The 23,758-nt window shown below is 38.0% G+C and overlaps 1 protein-coding gene across 2 annotated transcripts; it reads right to left on the minus strand.

The window, feature by feature from the left end:
* Window positions 1-14,290: 14,290 nt before the first annotated feature.
* Window positions 14,291-23,758, minus strand: LOC131691067 (SET domain-containing protein SmydA-8). Of its 2 annotated transcripts, XM_058977230.1 has the most exons (5): window positions 23,700-23,758; window positions 23,486-23,635; window positions 16,248-16,274; window positions 15,219-15,972; window positions 14,292-15,157 (listed from the first exon to the last, which is right to left on the minus strand). In XM_058977230.1, exons 2-5 carry the CDS (start codon window positions 23,633-23,635, stop codon window positions 14,370-14,372), a joined length of 1,719 nt encoding a protein of 572 aa, XP_058833213.1. In that variant the 5' UTR covers window positions 23,700-23,758; the 3' UTR covers window positions 14,292-14,369. The 2 variants fall into 2 exon arrangements, with proteins under 2 accessions (XP_058833214.1, XP_058833213.1); XM_058977231.1 differs by lacking the exon at window positions 16,248-16,274 and having other exon boundaries at window positions 14,291-15,157; window positions 23,486-23,758.

A 23,758-nucleotide genomic window follows, 5' to 3' on the forward strand; every position in this document is an offset into this window, starting at 1 on the left:
ACTTTATTAAGGGTACTATTTATTTATATGTTTGTACGAGCGATATATATCTGTGTTGGTAGCGGTTTCTTAAAATCAGTTTTTGGTTGTTTCTCCTAACAATGAATTTATACAACTTAGGTTTGTTCTTGAAAGATTCAATTTGGAAAAGCTCAGAAATTTTTATTTTTATCTCAAGATTGACATCACTACAAATCAATGCGTTCACTAAAATTAGTGCCTGAAACTTTTAAGAATAAACCGAAGTAACTAACCCTTAGATACATATCGCCCGTTTAAATATATAGATAAATAGACTCATATTCCTATATGTCACTGTGTTAGGCCCATTAGTTTTTGGATATACCTTATTAATAACCTATACCTGACGCAAATGATCATCTAATGACATTCCGAGGTAAAAAAAATACGTATTCTTCGCTATTGAGTGCGGCATCCCACCCGCAATTTTGATGCGACATCTCTCCCAATTGTATGGGAGAGATGCCGCACGACGATATTTTCCTCTGAAATGATGGATGACCGTGCTCATGTTCAGAATGCCTTCTAGAAGTTCCCAGCTATTTAACCGAGACATGCATGATTTACCAAAAAAAATTGAACAATTTCAAAAAAATAAAAACGAAATTTTAACGTGGCACAGAAAAACTTTCGGCACTCCGTGATGCAACAAACGTTAATAAAATTGTCGTGAGGTAATGATAAGGATTATTTTACATCTACAGTGTTGTAATTCTTCGAAAGACAATCTCACAATAGCATATTACCGTATAAAAGTGACCCCATATACGGGATATAGAGAGTGCGGCATCTCACCCGACGCGGCATCTCTCCCGAAATTACCCTATTTGATAAGCTCTGAAGAAAGAAGACAGAAAACCGTGACCGAACTTATATCTGGAACTAAATCTTTATAGCACAAGATCAGTTTTGAAAATTGCAAGATGCGTTTTTGCAACAGTTTTTCGAGTGGCAGTGTATTCATTCATAAATAAGCTTAGTAGTATGTACCTATTAGCAGAACCAAAATAGAATAGGCTGAGTGGAAATGAATCACGTGAAGTGGAAATGAATCAATGAATTGATCGAACGTTGTGCTTTCCATCGGTCCGCGTATATTTGTTGCTAAGAAAGTTTTCGTCTTTGCGCAACGAAAGTACAGATTGCTATCATGCAGGTTACGCATGCAACCGCTAACAAACAGAGATGCCGCATTGAAAGCTGTGTCTCGGTCAAAAATATCTTTTTGCCATCTGTGATTACTGAAACAGGAAAAAAATCTGTTATAAATTTTCGAAAAATCTGTGAAAAATCATATTTCATAAAAATGCCAAAAATCTGCCATCTGTAAAAAAGAATCTGATCAAAAGTTGCGAAAAAAATCTGTGACATTGCAGAAAAATCTGTGAATATGGTAACCCTGCTAAAAATTAGATATACCTACATACACATTTGCCTCAAACATTGAACCCAAGCGCACAAAGCAAAAAGAGTCAACGCTGATGATGATGGGTAGAGCGAAAGAGACAACTAGTACCACTAGTAATTGAGTTCGAGATTGTACATAAAAGTGTGTTGGAAACGAGCACAATTCTAAAAAAGGCATGGTGTTTGAACGGACAAGCTCAGTCGCGTGTAGGACGGCACTGGGTAGTGTACCTCCACAGCCAGTGTAACGGGTTTCTAACTCAGCTACACTGGCTGTGAAAACACACAGCGCTCATACCGGCTTGAACCTTCGTTCGAACCGGTCACAAATCTTGATAGCTCCTGGTTTACCTAGAGTTTTTCAACAGCAACAGTCTTTCTTAAGGCTACCTATATTTTCGCTCGATCAGTCTTTCTCAAGACCACCTATATTTTTTCGACAATTAGTCTTTTTCAAGACTACCTACTTTTTCTACTCAAAGATGTTTTAGTCTTTTTCAAGACTAAAACATTTTTCAAGAACAATTTAGCCTAAAGAAATATTTAATTCTTCCAACATGCCTGGGTCCTCCCAGAAAGGCCGTGTGCCAAAAATTAAAGCTAAACGGAAAAGTGTATCTTCTCCACCCGAAAATTTAGTTGACTGCAGCAACTCATTCGATGTTTTATCCGAATGCGAAGCTGATGAAATTTCTAAATTTCCTCGCATTGCGCATAGGGGAACTGGGGGCAAGTCCGACACCGTGGGTAAGCCCGACACCCCACGACTTTTCCCAGATATAAAATTTTGAATCATACAATAATAACAGGATATCATTAGTACGATTATTTTGAGCATTTCGAGACACACAGATGCCATGTAGATTCATCCAAAGTCACAAAATAAACAAAACATGCGAAAACAAAGTTGATGCGCACTTGGATGTTATTTTTAGTTGAAACACTTTAAGGTTTTAACAGCACAAAGGTTTTGGAAATCATCAGTATTTTTGCCGCACATTCTAATCTACTCTCCGTATCATTATTTATCTGCGTTGAGGATAAGTTTGAGTATTCCAACACTGTTTATTGGGCATTTAACAAAAATGTGCACTGTAGGGGTAAGACCGACAGTTTTAGGAGGGGTAAGATCGACACGCTATTTATTTATGATTGAGTTCATTTCTGATTCAATGCGAACGACTGGGAGTTGTTTATGGTATTCTACTTTTATAACATCATGTTAATATTTGAAATATACGGAAACTCTGGTATTTGCATTTATTCCTTGTCAGTATTGTCGACCAAAAAATTAAAAATCGAATTGAGCGCGATTCATAGTTTTATTATAAAACGAAAGGAAAAAGGATAATCTAATATGAAATTCTAAAATGATATTAAATAACAATTTCCATCGACTGCCGGATTGTTGATCAACAGAGTTCCGAAAAATCATAACACGAATCGGATAGCTTACTACAAAAGCGTATGTTACTTCTAAGTGAATGAATCTTAGTAACAGGGGATATATTCTTCTTGCAGAACGGATCTTACTTCTTAGAATGGCTTCACAAGCGCTAATAAAGCTTGAAAAGATTAAGAGGGAAAATCTTTACCATAATACAAACCAAGTGTTGAACATTATTTATTCACACCTTCCTCTCTTCCTCTTGCTACGCGATGAAATTCCAGAAAGCATGCATTTGTATCACACATACTCATATACACATAGTTACACTTTATCACACATACACAACACATTTTTAATGAAAAAAATTGGACAAAAAGAAAGCTAACAAGGGTGACGCTCGTGCCACTTTGGGGTGTCGGTCTTACCCGCAGCGTTTTTAAAATGTTATTTTTCTCCATTTTTTGACAACCAATAATTTTTAATGAATCCAATTTTTTGGAACGCTTAAAAAATTATATCTTGTTAAGAACCATGTAAACAATGATTACGCACAGAATATACAATTTTTGGAGCTTTTTGGTATTTTAGAAAAATGATTGCGCTTAAGGTGTCGGACTTGCCCCCAGTTCCCCTAATACCAATGAGAAGAAAACGCAATCACCTCCGCCTATAACAGTGATGATCTCCGACTTCAAAGCCTTTCGAACTGAGCTTTCGACGTTCCTTCCGGACGTGAAAGTCTCTTTTCAGATTGGCCGAAGAGGAGAATGTCGAGTTACAGCGGAGGAATTGATCGGCCACAAACGACCATTCAAGGCTGTCTTGAAAGGGCTACCACAAGGTCAAAGTTTGGATGAAATATCCAACGAATTGAAAAATTTACTTGGCTTTTCTCCTTCACAAGTTATTCTTATGAAGAGAAAGGCTATCGGCGATAACACGCCAGTATGCTCTGGAATTATCCAGGAGCTTTATTTAATTCATTTTAACCGTAATGAGGTTAATAATTTGAAAAAGCACGTTTTATGTTCCACGTGCGAGTAAAGTGGGAACATTATAGACGACATGGGGGCAGAATTCAAAATGTGACCCAGTGTCGTAGATGCCAAGGCTTTGGGCACGGCACAAAAAATTGTCATTTGGATTCCAAATGCATGATCTGTGGTGATAAATCGCACACTAAAGATACTTGTCCGGTGGAAAAATCCACAAAAAGTTTCAAATGCGCTAATTGTAGCGAAAATCATAAATCGAATTTCTGAGGTGCTCCAGTTCGAGAAAAAATTGTAAATTCTCGTTCTAGACAACAAAAACAACAAATAAAAAATGTACATACTTCTTCAGGTACACTTCAAGAAAACACGTCCAAACGTGTTAATCCGATTCAAAATAGTTTAACAACTTCTTTTACCTCCGTCACACCATCCTACAATGGTGTGTCATCGTATGCTTCAGTGGCAGGTAACAAGGCCAAAATAACGGCTACCACGCCCACAAACTCGTTTGCACCCAACTCTTCCTTTAGTCCAATGGATCTAGGTAGCGTAACGGAAGAAAAATTAAAATACCTGCAGGACTCAATGCTACCTATGATGATTGCCATGTTAAATTCTACCTCCATGTTTGAAGCTTTTCAAGCGGGTTGAAAGCTTTTCAAGCGGGTTGGGATTTGCTAACAAAATTGTAATGAAATTAAAGTTTAACAAAGACTTTAAATAATCATTTAAATTTATTAAATTGGAATGCTCGTTCATTAAAAACGTGCGAAGACGAATTTTTCAACTTCTTGAGGATACATAATGTGCATATCGCCGTTGTGACCGAAACTTTTTTAAAACCAAATATTAAATTGAAGAGTAACTCTAATTTTGTTATTCATCGATTTGATCGAATTGTTGGATTCGGCGGATGAATCGCAATAGCGGTTAATCGCAGGATCAAACATTCCGTTACGCCGTCTCTTGACACAAAGGTGATCGAGAGTTTGGGTATCGAAGTTGAAACTGATCTTGGTATCATTTTTATTGCTGCAGCTTATTTGCCTTTTCAGTGCACTGGAGAGCAAATTAATTTCTTGAAAGGAGACTTACAAAAACTTACAATAAATCGGTCGAAATTCTTCATAATCGGTGATTTTAATGCCAAACATCGAGCCTGGAATAATGCTCAAAGCAATACCAACGGCAAACTACTTTTTAATGATTACTCTACTGATTATTATTCAATTTTGTTCCCGAATGGTCCTACGTGCTATTCGTTTGTAAGGAATCCATCAACAATTGATTTGGTTTTGAATGTCACATTTGTGGCGTATTGATTACACATGCTGACTTTGATTCTGATCATCTTCCAGTAACTTTTTCACTTCCTCAAGAAGCTGTTTCCAATCCCATTAGCTCAGTGTTCAATTATCACAAAGCGAATTGGGAAAGGTACAAAACTTATATTGAGAATAATTTTAATCATGACCTTGATTTACAAAATAAAGCTGACATTGATACGGCATTACAAAATTTAAGTATATCTATAGTTGATGCTAGAAATTTATTAGTACCAACAACACAGAAAAAAATTTAATACTCCTATTGTTGACGACGATCTTCAACTTCTGATTCGCTTGAAGAATGTTCGAAGACGTGAATATCAACGTTCTCGTGATCCTGCTATGAAATGTATCTATCAGGATCTACAAAAAGAAATTAAGCATAGATTGACACTCTTAAGAAATGAAAATTTCGCGAAAGAGGTTGAACAAATCAAGCCAAATTCTAAACCTTTCTGGAAACTTTCTAAGGTTGTTAAAAAACCTCAGAAACCAATTCCAGCTTTAAAGGAAGATGACCACATACTTCTTACAAACGAAGAAAAAGCTCAAAAACTTGCTCAGCAGTTTGAAAGCGTCCATAATTTTAATCTTAACGTTGTGAGTCCTATTGAAAACGAAGTCTTACAAAAATATGTAAACGTTTCAAATCAAGTATTGTCTCTAGACGATATTGTTGAAACAAACTATGATGAGATCAAATTCATCATGAAAAAGTTAAAAAATAGGAAAGCTCCAGGTTATGATGGAATTTTCAACATTCTTCTTAAAAACCTTCCCGAAATCACCATGAGATACTTGGTCAAAATATTCAACAAATGTTTCGAATTAACATACTTCCCTGAAAGATGGAAAATGCCAAGATTATTCCTATTTTGAAGCCAGATAAAAACCCAGCAGAAGCATCTAGCTATCGACCAATTAGCTTACTCTCTTCTATTAGTAAATTATTTGAAAAAATCATCCTAACTAGAATGATGTCACATATCAATGAGAATTCTATTTTTCTTCCTGAGCAGTTTGAATTTCGTATTGGACATTCAACTACTCATCAACTTGTGAGAGTAACATGATAAAGGCAAATATCTCAGAGGGCTATTCCACTGGAGTTGCTCTTCTAGACATCGAAAAAGCTTTCTACAGTGTTTGGTACAAAGGTTTAATTGCCAAAATGTGGGATTTCAATTTTCCAATTTACATAATAAAGATAATTAAAAATTATCTTACTAACCGTACCCTACAGGTTTCTTATCAGAATTGTAAATCTAATAAGCTACCCGTTAAAGCAGGCGTCCCTCAAGGATCAAGCGTCGCACCAATACTATACAATATTTTTACCTCTGATCTTCCAAATCTAGCTACAGGCTGTAAAAAGTCACTTTTCTGTGATGATACTAGCATCTCAGCCACTGGGAGGAGTCTTCGTATTATCTGCAGTCGACTGCAACGAAGCTTGAATATTTTCAATGATTACCTGAAAAAATGGAAAATTTCCACTAATGCGGCAAAAACACAATTAATTGTGTTTCCGCATCAGCCAAGAGCTTCTTCTCTTAAACCAAATAATAACCAAATTATTAACTTTAATGGTTTGAATTTAACGTGGACAGATCAAGTTAAATACTTGGGTTTGATTTACGATAAAAAACTCACATTGAAGGAATCCAAACAAAATGCAACAAATATATAAAATGTTTAAACCCTCTTATAAATAGAAATTCTAGGCTCTTCCTAAAGAACAAACTATTAATTTATAAACAAATATTTAGACCGGCAATGCTATATGCAGTGCCAATCTGGGCAAGTTGTTGTGCTACTAGGAAGGAAACGCTTCAAAGGATTCTGAATAAAATTCTGAAAATGATTTTGAAGCGTCCTCCCTGGTTTAGCACAAATGAGTTGCACAGACTTGCAAACATAGAAACATTAGAAATTATGACGAACAGTATTATAAGCAACTTTCGACAAAAATCGTTGCAATCTTCAATTGTAACGATTAGCTCTCTTTATAGTTTATAAGTTAGTTTATAAGATTTGTTTAGCTCCTTATTCAGAAGACAATTAGGTTTAAAACATCCTACTGAATAAAAATACTTAACTGCGAAAGCATATTATAACTTAATAATAATTAACTGAATCATGTAAACAATAGGGATGAAAAGTCACCACTTGGGGCTGAACACCCAATATACTAAATTAGAAATGTAATGCAAACAAAACAATATAATCAAATAGAAAATAATATATAAAAAAGAGCTGTGGAATAATGTTTGCAAACACGGCTCACAGCCAAAATCAGTTCATATCGACCTGCGAGTCGGCCACGCCAGCGCGCAAAGACCAGTGGTCGTTTGTTTGAGCAGGAAAAACCACATAAAAAAGGCTCTTAAGCTCTCTCAGTCTCCTCGATGCATTACTATCGAGGCGTAATGCAATAACCATCTTAAAACAATTGTATGTCAGAGGTTTTTTAGCACTCATGCACGTAATATGCTTGATAATGTTTGCAATACCGTCAAACCCCTCAACCTAGGGGGGAATACAAGGTAGGCCTTTCTTAAAACAAAAAGGAAAATAACTGTTCGATATATCAAATTATTCTGTTCAATAAAATGGTGTATTTCTATGATGGTAACAATTTTGTGGAACTGAAATGAGTTTCGAGAGTTGTCCTACTGGAGCTGTAGAGCTGGGTTCTCGGAGGGGCTCCCCGTCAGAATCACACACTACAATTGCAGACGAGACAGGCAACGTTGCCCACAAACACACTGCTTAAGGATAATAGACCTTTCTCGTCCGACCTAACCCCCTTTTTTCTTATTTTTATTCAAAAGACTACACATTTTTAAGAATATTTCCGTTGAAATGAGACTAATTGGAGCTATCGTGATTTTTTAATGATTTTTTTAATTTTTTTTCACCTTTGCAAGAATGGTGGGACTCAAAATGTGTGTTTGGGCAACACTGTTTTGAATATTTTTGCTTGAGTTCCTGGCAACGCGGCAAATGAAGTGGTGAGTCGCGGTACAAAGTTCATTGGTTATGTAAACAAACTAAAGTGAACCTCTCGGTAGAGAACATTGCATGATAATGTTTAACCTCACTTTTTGGCAGTTCAGAGAGATTGTTTACATGGTCTTGGAATTTTTGTTGATTCGATCATAGTATGAGAAACTTGGTTTGGTTCGCTGCCAAATGTTAACACTTTCCAAACAAGGTCGCTCAGCTGTTATTTTTTATTTGATGTCGGCATCACACATTGTTCCGTTAAATTTAACATTTTTACTTTTCTTGTACATGATTCATCGTAGAAGTAAGGAATTTCTAGCCAAACATTTGAAAAAGGCCCACTGCCAAATGCAAACAAATCGAATTTTCATGTTCTCTATTAAAATCCTGGGACAAAACCTGTGGATATATGTTTTCTTTTTCTTTTTTTCTGTTCATTTGATCTCTTGTCTTGCATAGCCACTCTTTCTTCCTCACATATTTTAAATGGACTGGCTACATTTGACAGTTCCCCCTGACTGCATTTGACGGTTCCCTTTGGCTGCATTTGACAGCTCCTCCTGGCTGCAATTGACATTAGGTTTTTTCGTATCCACACGTCACGTCCCAGTTAAAAACTATCTATCTGGCCATGTGCATAAACCTAACGCAACAATGGATTATGAAGAATTTTGATAATAATTTTATAACAAATTATAAAAGGGCCCGGCTGATATAAAAGTCCTAACTAGCAATACGGTTATTATAAAATGATTATAAAGGATTATTGTAACTGATTCCAAAAGGATTATAAAGGCAGTGAAATACGTACTCAATGAATTAAGGGGAGTGTCTGATGTAAACAATATGCGCAATCAAACTAAATAAAACAGTATTAAATTTTTAAATAGAATTATAATGAATTCGACCAAAACTTCTTTTGCCTTTTTCTCAAGGTTTACGTTTGGCAGTAAAACCCAGCCCCCTGGCAACCCTATACCATCATATGGAGTTTGACAGCGACCGACATATATGGGGCGTTATAACTATAAAGCCCCAAACAAAGAATTATGTTCGGCACTATGCTCGATATTCAAGCATTCCACACGACGTTTTGCATCTTGTGGGATGATTTAATATCATATCATTCAGAAAATCGACATTTTGTAACTAAATACAGCTTCTAATCATTCGGTTCAAAATCAATGTTTTGCCATTCATGGCAGTGATGCTGGCTGTACAGAGACGTCGTCCTTGACAGGGGGCTGGTTAGACCCTTTTCAAATGTTTCAAATGTTTGGGTAGAATTTAGATTATTTTATCGTTGTTGCGATCAATTTCATTTGGTTTGTTTTGTTCACAATGTTAGTCGCAGAGCATTTTGGTGATCTATGGCAATTGATGACCTTTACACCCCATACTAGGTCCGCTCCTGTTTCAGCTGTTTCGCCCCGTCCGGCACCGAGTCAACCGATGGTCCAGCCTGCGCCGCACTCGTCTGTCGCTATGCCAATGGCAGGGACTTGGATTAAAGGCTAAAAGGTCAGCTACGGCTGGTGGTGTGGCTGCAATCGGTTTGCCTTCGGCCACGTTGGACATTCGGCTAACGGGAATATTCAGCGATTCCGATTCGAAAGAAGCTGCGCCAGTTGCAGACTGCTTCGGTTCAGCAATACGCTCCGGTATCGGACGAAGCTAACACTCCGGCAGGACGAAGGTTTCAATAAGGGGCTCAGGCATAAGTAGCAGAGTCCTTGCACTTACTGCTTGTCGAGTGAACAATTCCAACGAAACCACAGCCACTCTCGCCAAGTTTGATCACCGTTATAAGTGCGACGTCAGCGGTATAGTGCCAGGAATAATCGAGAAGAGTGCCAGGACTAACTTGCCAAGAGCTACAAGATTAAATAGCAGAGCGTTTTTAAAGTGGCCGTAGTATAACGTAGAGGCTTTAGGCATATGATTTATTCAGCAGAATAAGATAGCAAAATTATCCAAAACATAAGAGCTGGCTGCCGAAGTGAATCCACACACATCATCACCTACAGAGGCAAGCAATATTGGAACGCAGCGAAATTCCTCACAATGAATTGATCTCGTTAGATGAAATTCCAGGAAGTACAATTTTCATAGCATAATTTAATCGACCGAAATTGTAGTCCTCAGCCGAGAAAGAGACTGATAGGGTAGCAGCAGCTAGGAATTTTCTTTCGAAAGCTAGCAGTGGTTTCGCGCATCCTGCTCTAAGTAGAGAGCGTTAAGACAGATCTCCGAAGCATGTCAAGTGCTATCAGATGAGAAAAAACGTCGCATCTATGACCAGTACGACAAGGACGGTCTGCTGACCAACGGTTCCGTCCGGTACCACCATAACACATGGCACCGGCGACACATATATTCACAACATACTAATTACTTATCCTTCCGAAAAAGTAAATAAATTGACTATGAAATTTATCATTCGCAGCCTAGTTATTTCGTGCCAATTTGAACAAGACAGCAGATAGCTTTTTTGCGGTGCCAAAATGATGGCAACTCGGGATATAATATAAATTTACATATAATTTCTCCTCCCTGATATTCTATCAGAATGTATAATGCTCTGCATTATTATCACTCCAATCAAATCCTTCTTACTCCTTATCGTCAGTGCCGAGCGCTATTCTGCATTCGCCGGCTAAATCAACGACAATGCGATAATCGACGAAACTTTTGCTGTAATGGAACTTGAACACGAATAATAAATTAGGGTTACCAACCGTCCTTATTTTAAAGGACATGTCCTTATTTTCGAGGTTTTTGGAAAGCGTCCTTATTTTACTTCAAATGTCCTTATTTTTAGTCTCAAACCTTGGCATATACAGAGTGGTTCAACATGATGGTTTTACCAAGGCATGTCATTTTATTGTAGTTTAGTATTGTTTGCCACCACAGTATACTCACGATTTTCAAATTATTCAACTATATTTCGAAAACCAGCGATCTGTGAGAAATGTGTTTCGTGCACTCCGTCCATAATATGGTCGATATAATCGGCCAACTGATTCCACTATTCACCATACAATAAAAGAGTGAAAGTTGCAGTTCTCGTTATTGGATGGTTAGCGAACAAATCGACCACATCCAGCACGCATTGAAGAAAACATTGACATTCCCATTGGAAACCAACTTTACTCGACTAATTAGCCAGATACCACTTGAAATACTCGAATCCATCACCAAAAATTGGACCAATCAAAAGGATTACCTCAAGCGCCAACATGGTCAACGTTTAAAAGAAATTGTTTTCAAACAATAAATGGCAAAAATGTTCTTTCGATTGACAAATAAACATTTCGCGATTTACTCCATTTTTAAAATTTTTGCGAGATCAAAAAACGTCATGATGAATCACCCTGTATTAAATTATTCAGATCAACTTTATTCCAAGAGAATCAATTTCAATTGTCAATTTCAAATACTTCCAGCGATTGTTTTTGTTAATGCATACTCTCGGCGACTCATCCCAACCAAAAGTTCTTTTACTCAGAAGTAACCAAAATTTGTTGGATAACTCGATATAGCCAAAGATGTTATCTTCGTTCAATATTGGCACTACACCATTCCAATATGTCTCGATCAAGATTCAACGTCCCAGTTCAACTGCTGGAACATAAGCCAGAATCCCGACTTTTTCAGAATTCTGGCTCAAGTGACAACTGATTCAGGCTCCAATTCCGAATAGATTTGGCAGGGATGTCCTTAATTTGCTCTCAGTCCATTTGGTAACCCTAAATAAATGATTATTCCACTCGAAAGCGATAACCTTGTTGTCCTCATGTTTGCTGCTATCATACGCTGGTAGGCATTCTGACCAATGGAAACGTTCTTCGTTATGGGCATTGAACGATCAAAATCATTTCAACAGCTTATCATCGACCGAATTCGTTACCTATAAATTTCAGGTAAACTTCACCACCTAAAAATGAATAATCAATCTGATCATCTTGTTAGGAATTAACCCACGAGCAAACAAACAAATGTGTACAAATGTGATAAGGATCCATCATCCAGAAAGCAATCGTTTTATAGCCCAATGCTTGATCTTGCGATGCAGCATATGCCACCGGGTTTTACATCCAGCGCCGATTGGTCAATGTATGAACCAGGTTACCATTGTTCCAATCCTCATCCCTCTTGAGTTGATATTCTTTCAAAGAGCATCGAAAGTATTCAAGTAATGTAAATTTTAAAAGTCCGTGTAAACAAATCTTAGGTAAACAAGCACAGCGAAACTGTCAGAAAAGTGAGGTTATACATTTTCATACAATGCTCTATATTTTTGACAGGTATATGAATGAATCATTTCAGCATCAGTGATACCAGGTCTATTTAAACAATAGCCTGCAGTAAAAATATAAAAGTCTGCAGATTGCTACAAAAATCTTCAATAATATTGTTACATTTATATATATATAATTTAAATGATCAAAAATGTTGAAGGCTGGTGTATAAATTGGCTGGCATAGGCTTTGTTCTGCTAAATATTTGTAATCTGCAAAAAATCTGCAGTGAAAATGCAAAATCTGCAGATTTACTAATATATATGCAGATCTGGCATCCTTTTAGTATTCCCCACAGAAAATTCATCCAAATGGTGTAAAAATATGGGGAAACAAGGCAAGATAGGTATTCAGAATATGGGGTTAAATGAGCAGCTTGCACTATTTTTGATTTTTTCAATAGTTAGAGGTACCAAATCATCGCGACAATAGGCAGTAACGAATTAGGGATAAAAAAGGAAGCATCCTATCATATAAAATTTTTTGACGAGAAAGGTCTATTGCAGCGGGACGTGATTCTGAATGTGATATTCATTGTACGGTTCAGATATGTGCGAGCATGGAGATTTTGCGATCGAGTGTATCATCGCGAAGGGCTTGAGCATTTGTACGTTAACGTGTTTAATCGCGTGTGCGTTTGTATGTTGCGTGTGCTAACGTGTATGTAACTTCGCGTGTATGAATTCGATTCTGTGTGTCTTTCGCATTTTCGCGTGTGTTCTTGGGTGATCGCGCGCGAATCGTGAATCTGATACTTAATTTTCGGTGTACGGTTTAGATGCTTTTTCATAGATTTCCGGTGGATATGAGAACTTTCATTTTTTTAATTGGTTTAATTGAAGGCATGGACCTAGTCTGCTAATAAATATAAAAACTACCGGAAGTGACCGATTCATGATCGTGCGAGTGCGGGAGTTGTTAGGTTCACGCTTGAGACCGCGTTCGAAAATTTATAAACGCTGAGTCGTTCACATGATCACCATGATGTTATCATGTTTGCGTGATCGCGCGTGTAACGTATGCGGAATAAAATTTGGACAACGCTTTCAGCATTTAAACAGAAATGCAACCCTGTGCAAGGCACCATACTAAACGTCATACTCTAGGCACACTTATTTTAAACATCCAGTGTTGATTTCGACCCGCTAGGAGATAACATGTGAATAAAATGGCAACGAACGCCCAATCTGGCACCTAACTATTATGCCAAAAAAGCATTGTGTAAAAGGCCGATAACACTCCAAATGAGGATTTCTGGGATAATTTGAAGCATAGAGTTCAAATTGTCAACCTAAAAACTAACAAACATGATAATCAAAATTAGGATAATGCCAACATCAATTGTTTCGACTCCTTTGCAAAAAGTTCCTGCAAACTGTCGTAAAGCTTCTCGGATGGGCTCAAATGGGTGCCTTGAATAAATAACAACTATCGTTCACAATTTCGTAACAATAACGAATTTCTGTATATTTTATTAATAATTCATTTCATCAACAAAACCACCAAAGATGGCTTTGTGGTATTCACGAGAATCTAATGATAAAAATAAAAAGTGAATCGATAAAGCTACGAATGATTTATCATATTTAGGAAACGTCGAAGATTTCACGAAAGTTAGTTGTGCTATACCGATTTCTAACGGAATTAAGAATATATTCTTTGAATGTTCAAATCGGTTATGCTCGCTGTAGCCTTTTACGGACATGAAACATAAAGGTTGAAGATATCTATCGTACGGTCGAAACTGGTGTTCGAAAGCCAAAAGTTAAAAAGTTTAGAATAGAATAAAACGCGTTTACATAACCGACATCAAATCGGAATTCAAGTATTTTCAGTTTAATGTGTGATACACGTCATTTTTGAGTTTAAACTATTTATTCAAATAAAAAAACAAAACATTTTTATCGAACGCTGTATATTAACCAATAGAGATCGCTTCTAACCGCTCCGTTGCTTTCAGCACTTTTTCCAGAATCTTCTTTCCCTGCTGCGTTCCCATTTCGTAGGTAAGAACTTCTTTCGCCCGACTCAAACAATTGAGTGCTTCATTATGGTTCTTCTGTATTGATGAGTCCTCTTTCGAAACACCCGAGCGTATCTTCCGCTCGTTAATCTCAATCAACGCCGACTGCTGTTCAAGAAAGATCACCGCGGCATACAAACTAAGCCGGAACGAATCCGGGTCCAGAATGTCGATAACCTTCATCATCTCCCGACAGATTTCAACCTTTCGGTTCAAAATACTATCCGGGAGTTGACCAGTTAAGTAGCCACTCATGTGACCGTACATTTGAATAAGCGAGTGTTTGAGCGTAAGCAGAAAGTAGTGATTCGGATGCAGAAACGTGGACAGTTTTGACACCAAATCATCCATTTGTTTGACGGATGATTTACGCTCCATTGCGAAATCAACCTCTTCGCCGATTTTCGACAGCAAGAAGTTGACTTGATCAGCCTGAATGTCGACCGCACATTGGTTGCACTTCCAATCACTGCTGTCATCCAGTGGATCGATTGGTAGCTGATATCCGTTGCAGGCATTTCCATCTACGCCAACGCACTTAAGGGCACTCAGGTAGGTTCCAAGCTCGGTAGGATCCGTGCAACGAAGGCAACCACAGGAGAAGTATTTGTTGTTTTTCAGGTGATCGCGACGCTGTTGGGTTCCCCACAGAGAGTGGGTATACGTCGTAGATAGATGTTCGCCTGAAAGAGTCATCAAATTGTGCAAAACCATCTTTGAAAAAAATTATGACATCTTACTAACCTTTCTTGATATTTCGTCCAGCCTTGAAAGTAAGTTTCATTCCCTTGCTGCAGTTGAAGGTGTAGAAACAGTTCGGCATGCAGCAGTGCTCCAACATGCAACCAATCGGATACAGGCCACAAATCTCTCGTCCGTTGCTCAACGGAATAACCATTGCGTTGACTTCGAGCAGTCCGCTGATCTTGTGCAGTGTCTTCGCGTCGCAAATCGGAAGCACACTTTTCCCTTGCTTCTCTTCCAATTTCTTTAGCGGGGCCAGAAAATTCCGCAACAAATACTGAACAGTCCGTTCGTCAGCTTCCCTATAGAACTGAGTTCCTTTACGTGCTTCGTAGTGGCTCTCCAGCTGCATCATCTGCTCGAACCGTTTCCGATCGGTCATCTGCAGCGCCAAACACTTAAGCACCAGCAACGAATCGTACCGATAGTAATCGAACATGGCTTCCGGATCGTCCCGTGGTTTAGGTCCCGCGCCAAGCCGAAGTATTCCGCACTCGAGGGCATGTAGGTTGGCATTCTCCAATCCGGGACAGTCCGGTTTACATGCTGGCCAGTGGCAAGCTTGACACCGATACAAACCTAGCTGACAGTCGGAAAAACAACCTACACACGGAACGGTCATCGATCGTTGCTCGTACTCGGCCAGGTTCCATTTGGGTCCGATAACCAGTGGGGTTTCGATGAAAAGAATTGTTCCTTTTGGGATTTCCTCAGTGGCTAGATAGTAACGACCTACTTCCTCGTTGCGGGTGAGCTGAGTATCGTTCGTCGAGGAAAGGGGAATTTGTCTTAAGTGAATTTATGGTATAACATGTATCATGTTCGAGGACCGGGGAAAAGCGTACATTTAAGTTAGTTGCATTTGGGAAATATGAAATGGTGCTGAAACACATAGACGATATTCACATTGGTGTTTAATTACAGAGAGTCTCCGGATAAACATACAGTCCTACATTGCTTGAGGGAACACGAAAAGACGATAACAGATGAAACAAAAATCTAGGTCATTAAATGACAGTAGAGAAATACCTTGGCTTTTTCGGAGTGCTCCACAATCTGCAATTGGGAAGTGGAATCGGTCAGAATTGAAAATTGAGTTGGTTTTTCCGTCTTTGGATCAATTCCATGTAAGCAATCTTCTTCATTAATTTATTTTGTAAAAGTCCATCTCACTCGACCGACATCCCCTAAGGCTCAATGGAGCACTATTCAAACATTTTGCCAGATGATCAACTTGATGGCAAAACTAATAACGACCATTCGTCTTTTTGATGCAAACTATATCCTACTAATTCAACAAGTCTGTGAATGGTTTTTATTCCGGATAAAAAAAAATCTTTTAATATAATGTATATATCGCGTGATCTGATTAAACATTTCGGGGCCGTGACCGATATCGCCAAGGTCCGACCAGATGGGGTGTTATAAGCGACATATAACAGGCAAACAGGACTGCTTGTTTCGAGCTTTTAACGAAATAGTATCGTGTCTATGTACCTACAAAGGAATTAGAGATTGAGGGCGTAGTATCCGAAAATGGTCTTAATTGCGGAGATTTGCTGAAGTATGGGGTAGGCTCCTTCAAGAACCCCCTTGTTTAACAAAGAGCGTAAGTGTGGCGATCCCATTACGGGGATATCTTCTAATGTGCGGAAAATCATCTCTCCAAAACCTCCTCGTAAAGGCCCGAGAGTCACCCTTGATGGGTCACCAAATTTAAAAACTTAAGCAAGTGCTGTAACAAAACCAAAGCAGGCAGCTACTGGTCTCGGAAATCTTAGAACCGGACAGGAATACCCAGCGCATCCTGGGACATTAAAAATTCTAAATCACCCTATATTTTAGCCAAAGTTTGAACCTAGTGCTGGACAGATGAAATTCTTTGATATAGTGGATTGGTTTATCAAAACTTGCAATATCACTGATCCTCCTAAAATTATCGACAAATTTCGCGCTAAATCGTATTCAGAGTTGGCAGAACCCTCTCAGATTTAATTGAAACTTTCTGTACATGAAGACTTTGTCACAAAAAGCAACTTTGCATACTTTGTTTTTCCAAAAATGCTCTAGACTGTCTTTTGAAAAGGGTCATGCTTTTTTTACCAATTTTTTTTATCAAATTGCTAAAGTCTAAAAATGACAAATCCTACAAAAAAATGTTGTGGAAGTGATTTTCACAACATTAGTTAAATTTTTGAATAAAAATATTAAAAAAAATCTTCATCGACTCCTACACTGAAAAAATCCATTTGAAAAATTTAAAGTCGTTTTGCAAAAAAAAACATCTTTGATTTGGATGATTTTGTACCAAGATAGGTAATTATGTTCTCTACCTACCGTCAAAAATTATTGGACACTTTCATGGAAAAAAAGTTTTAAAAAAAACTTCCTTGTCCAAGCAAAGTTTTTCATTGTATTTTTATCGAAAACTGAACCAATGAAGTCATAATCATCTCAGAATCCAATTCCCCAACTGCTAGTTGCCTAACACATGCAAAAAGTATCAGTAACGAATTTGGTATATATTCATAACAAACTTGAATGAGGGCAAAGATAAGCCATTTAACATCATCGATATATGTGAGATTTAACTAATTACCACTTGGCCGTGTAGGAAGAAATATCTTGTCTATGTACCCGCCCGGGAAGTAGATATTGATGGTGTAGTCTTAAACAGGGGCCGTAATTGCGATGTATGGGGTTCGCTCCTTCAAGAACCCTTTGCTTCGGCCATTGAAAATTCTGGTTCGCAAGCAAATGCGTTCAGGAAAAATCAAGGAATATATGAAAATAACTTATTTTCCATCAGCCTCATTTCGAACCTTTCGCCGAATTTGCTCTTCCAAACTTTAATCTTTTGGACGGGCTAGTCTACCTGTTCGCCTTTTTGCGCCGCGATATTAAACGTGTTGTCTGGTCGTGCGCTAAGTATTCTAGTACCAGATCTCCGTTAAACGAATCCCTCGTTCCAGTCCAGTTCGAGATACTATACCAAATTCGTTACTGATACCTTTTGCATGTATCAGGCAACTAGCAGTTGGGAAATTGGATTCTGAGATGATTATCACTTTCATTGGTTTAGTTTTCGAATAAAATACAATGAAAAAAAAAATGTTTGGGCAAGAAAGTTTTTTTTTCAAATCACTTTTTTTCCATGAAAGTGCTTAACTTGAATTTTTGGCGGTAGGTAGGGAACATAATTACCTATCTTGGAACAAAATTTCATCCAAATCAAAGATGGGTTTTTGTTGAAAACCAACTTTAAATTTTTAAAATCGATTTTTTTCAGTGTAGAAGTCGATATACAATTTTTTGAATATTTTTATTCAAAAATTTAACTTATTTTATGAAAATCACTCCTACAACATTTTTTGTAGGATTTGTCATTTTTAGATTATAGCCATTTGAAAAAAAAATTGGTAAAAAATTGGACACTTTTCAAAAGCAAAGTGGATTTTTGTGTTCTCCAGTACAGAAATTTTTATTAAAATCTGAGAGGGTGCTGCCAACATTTATTCGAGTTGGCGCGAAACTCGTCAATATTGGGGCCCCTTTTCAATATTTCGGAAGAAAAGTCGTGTAAGATAATAACTCGCTTTTTTTACGTAAGTGCCAATACATTATTTAAAACTATTTGGTGGTATCCAACTGGGAAAACATATCGAATTGGTGAGTTAATCCCCCAGAGGCAGAATTCGAACCTGCAACCCTTGGGACTCCGGCCCAATGCACAAACCCTTATGCTATCCCTGGGATATGATGACGCCGCAGAAAGAACACATGATTATCGCATAGGCGACAGTGACCTTACCCTGCCTCTAAAGCGAGATCACACACAAGCGTAGCTGCCACCCCACACATATGATCTATTTCATCTCCACGCTAGATACCAAGGTTTTCATTGTAGTTATTATAGGCTATAGTTCTTTCTGGGACGTCATCACATCCCAGAGATAGCATAAGAGTTTGTTCATTGGGCCGGAGTCCCAAGGGTTGCAGGTTCGAATCCTGCTCAGAAACTATTTTTTCTCCATTTAGAAGAAATTGTTTAAAACCGTATTCTATTATCCATTACTAAATTAATTATGGAATTTGCAGTTCTATTTCGTCTAATCAGAATCCGAAACGAATTTAGTGACAGGACAAAGCTGTATCCGGATTAGGGATAGCTCCAAAAAACGAAAACCCATAGTGCATATTGCATTGGATTGCTATGGCAAATCAAGCTTTTATTTCAAAAATTCTCATTACCTTAATCAGAGCTCTTTTTCTTGCGGGACGTCATGCAGGACTAAGGGGTTTGATCAGAAATACAAATGTGTTTTGGAGCTATGGTGAATACGGTGCTAGCCTTGGCGCTAGCTTAGTCCTGTCACTAAGTTAGTGTCGGATTCAGATGAGATGAAGTCGAAATGCAAATTCCATTCCACTGTGCTTTGAATAATCTTTCGAAAACTGCTCGAAAATAGCGAAAATGTTCAGCTCACCTCAGTCAGAGCTGTCAATATAGTGCACCAATCGAACACTGACACGATGAAAAGTTTTAAACATAGGGCCATTACAGATTTGTTTCATTATCATTCGTGTTGAGTTATTTAGAGCGTACAGGCGTCTCCTCAAAGAGCTGGTCAATACCAAAAAGGAAATATTTGTAAGGTATACACGGTTGGAGGATGAATCAGCTTATGTCGTTATCTACTACTTGCAGAGGCAATTAGTTTTATTTTTAATAGTGAGAAAGTAGCAGGCACATCGAAAAACCAAATTTTAAAACACCTGCCCGAAGCAACCGCTAATTAATTACACGCATCGAGCCGCAAATCTTGAACAAAAAAAATATGATTTAAGTCGGTTTCTATTAGTCAACCATGCTGGATGGCCGAAGATTACATTTCAAAATCGGGAGAGAAGGTGAATATTATTATTCACAGTATTCAGCCGGCTCCGTGGACTGACTGTAATAATTAGTATTCCGGCGAGGCGCAATCTGTGCACATGCACATAATACATATATCTGTGATAAAGTGCGCCAAATAAAATTCATTACAAAGAACGGGCATAGCGTAGTTGGTAAATCGATTGTCTTGTACGCAGCTCACCTGGGTTCGATTCCCAGCCACGCACAAAGGTTTAGAGATTTTTTCTAAAACAGATTTCTCTAACGCGAAAAGACCCTAAGGTGAAAACCACTATAATCAGAATAAAAAAATCATTACACTCTAGTTGAGTCGCAGTCCGTCTTTTGTTTCGCCATTTTGTGTTTCGTTCGATTGTGTTGTTCGAATATCGGAAGGCAGGAATGGGTTCTACCGCTACGATCAATCAATGTAGTTTGTACAGCTCCGTGCCAGTAACGATGGCCAATTGCAACAAAAATCTCCCACACAAAGAAAATTTTCCTTGGAAAATAAATTAGTCATTATCAGCGCCATCAAATCATCAACGAAGAATTAAATTGTAAAACCTTTTCCTACCCAAACTATTATTTTTATATCCGATGTGTTGAAATTAGCATGCACACACGGGAAAGGTCGATTTTAAATTATCTGACTGAAGGTCATTCCTGATTGGTTCTTGCTAATTACATGCACCGAGCCGCAAATCTTGAACAGCCCGCCTATCTGGCTTCGAACTTAAACTGAACCGAGTACAGTACGAGGACGGTATCATCCGTGGGTTACATTCGTGCTGGCTGCACCACACATACGCAACGCACATGGATGCGGTAAAGAAGGAAATTTGATGGGGACACCAAACGTACCGAAACAGAAAGGACTGTTGCACCGACCGGAGCATCCGTCTAGTTTGCGGCATCCGTCTAGTTTGCGGTCGTAATGGAATACCGCGCCTCTGAAATATTAGAGTTGGCAGAAAACGCAGCCCGCGAAATAAAAAGAACCGGTCCGAGAGAAATCTCAAAGGTTAAAACAAATCAAAGGCAAAGCAAATAAATGGCCTACAAGATAGACATACAAACCAATTATTACTAATTCATTGTTAATAAACTATGTAAGATCTTCAATCAATTCATTATGCAGGGAAAAATTAAATTTTCTTCTTTTATGTTGTGATGGATCAAAAAACCGAAATAAATTATTGCATATTATTTGAAGTGCATACTCTCAATAGGTTTACTTAAATTTTCAACGTGACTGAGAACTATGAACTGAAATTGCAGCTCTTGATGTCACGCCACCTCTACAGTGTAAGCGTGCATACTTGAAACTTTATTTCGATATCGACTTTTTCGACAAGTGACCTCACAGTGAGCAACCTATTTCGAAAACGACGCTGCTTGGAGTTAATTATTTCGTTTTTCATTTTCCGGGATATGTTCCAGATCGAGCCGATACTTAGAAGATAGAAAATTACCTGTCAGAAGGGTCGCGCAAAAGGAATTTTTTGCATAAATATGTAATCAAGGTCCATCCAGACAGCTTAGGATTCTTTGGTGGTTATTTCCAGCGGTAGTAGATAGAATAATGAAATACGAAAAATATCCTGATATCATCGTTTTCGATTCATCGAAATAGAATTTGGCGTTTTTAAACGGATCATTACTGAACGGAACAATACAAAGGGTAATCCGAAAACAACATACCGTAACTTTTAAAGTAAGAGCTACGATTTTGTTGAAGGCTTACTTGTAGGGGGATTAATCTACGAAAACACAATATCAATTGAAATGGCATATTGCATCCATTAAGTTATAATTAAGATGTGAAAAATGCCAAATCTGGCAAGAACAGAAAGAATACATTATGACTGCACAGAAGTGACTAAACTCGTTTCTGTTAACATTCTTCCTGCTAGATATTTTGGGGTACCCTCCTCTTGGTACGAATTTTTTACTGCTCCATCTACTGTTGCAGATTCCCTGCCAAACCCAATATTTCTTGTGAAACTTAGACTTTACTATCGCTCAAAATTACTTTGTTACCTAATTTTGTTGCATAACAATACAGAAAACATGTCATGAAGCTGGTTGAAGTTTTCTACGTCCTAAGTTTTTTTATTACAATTATAGAGGTTTTAACCTTAAGGTCATTCGCCTCTTCGGGTTTGAAAAATCTCTTAAGAAAAATTTCTAACCCTATGTGCGGGGTCGAAACTCGAACCCAGCTGCGCTGCGTACAAGGCAATCGATTTACCAACTACGCTACGCCCACCCCCATCCTAAGTTTTGTCATTCATTATGAAGCAGGAAAATTTGATCAAATATTCACGAAAAAATGTTCGAACAAGTGTTTAGCCCTCACATTCATGTCTATCACTATGATACGGAACAGTCATTACCTTCAATCACTTTATTTTTTAATGGTGCTTCGAATTATGCACAAAAACTTTTGACATTTTTAGTAGCCTAGCAACAGAACAGAAAGAACTGGCCTTCTACAGAAATTTGCATTTTTTATTTGTATCTGCTGGAAATCGAGTATTAGACGATTTTGAATCACTGTAAACATAACTGGCAGATAAGCCAAGTTTTTTTAGAAGTATTCTAATTAGATATCCCAGACTTTCGTTTGGACCGCACTGAATAACTTTTCTAACAGGCACTTCTTTTGACGCCATTTTTGAAAGCACGTTTTGCATATCAATGAGTTATGTATTTTAGATACTACAGACATACGTCCATATCTGTGGGACTAATTTCATTTTTTAGCTGATTATTTCAAGCCATCTATGTGTTGTTAGGTATTCAGATTTCTTGCAAACAAGAGTAAGTACAAAAATGTTGTTGGAATATAGATTTCTTCATATTGTTCAATGAGTCGAAATTTAAACTGTTAAACATCTTGGAATAAGTCGATGATCGATTTCTCAAACACAAACAAGAAGCGCTAAAGTTCAATACAAGTGTTGCAATATTGCATCATCATCAACATCATCAATGTTGAAGACCAAACACCGACTGATTAGTGGTTACTACATGCCGTTCACAGAGCTCAACACAAAACATGCCCATGAAGTTCATTCGTTCTTGCATCCGCATTCATTCACAGTGCATCGCATTCACGTTCCTCTCTCAAATGCACACTGCAGAGAGCATCACGACCTACTTTCCTAATACGGTTCTAATAATAGCTATTCATGGAAACTGCGAAGTTGCACTAGAAGAAAAAAACTAAAGCTCTTTTTCAAAGAAGCAGCTCAAGCGAAAAGATTTCTGCCGCAAGAATCACGTTGATCAGGACGCCCCTCGCTAAAGCAGGCGCCTTTTCCATCAAAGCCTGTTGCGATATCTTATAGTCAACCGGTTTCACCTCGTATGGCTTAGCGCATTCGTTCTTATGCTGCAGCCTCCAGTGTTTCTTCTGATGCTCGGGACAGCAGTAGGCGGTCCGTTTACAGCCGGCACACTTCATGCTAGACGGTACTCCACAAAGGGCACACTTTGTTGGCTCGTGATTCATCTTTAAAAAAAAATAGAAGAAAAATCGTTTCCACACTTTTCCGATCCGTTAGGGTTATTTTTACAATTGGCGAAACCACGTTTGTCAGTTTTACACTGTGGTGAAAACACACTTCCGCTCTGA

The sequence above is a fragment of the Topomyia yanbarensis genome, chromosome 3 (genome assembly GCF_030247195.1).
Source record: "Topomyia yanbarensis strain Yona2022 chromosome 3, ASM3024719v1, whole genome shotgun sequence".
NCBI lineage: Eukaryota > Metazoa > Arthropoda > Insecta > Diptera > Culicidae > Topomyia > Topomyia yanbarensis.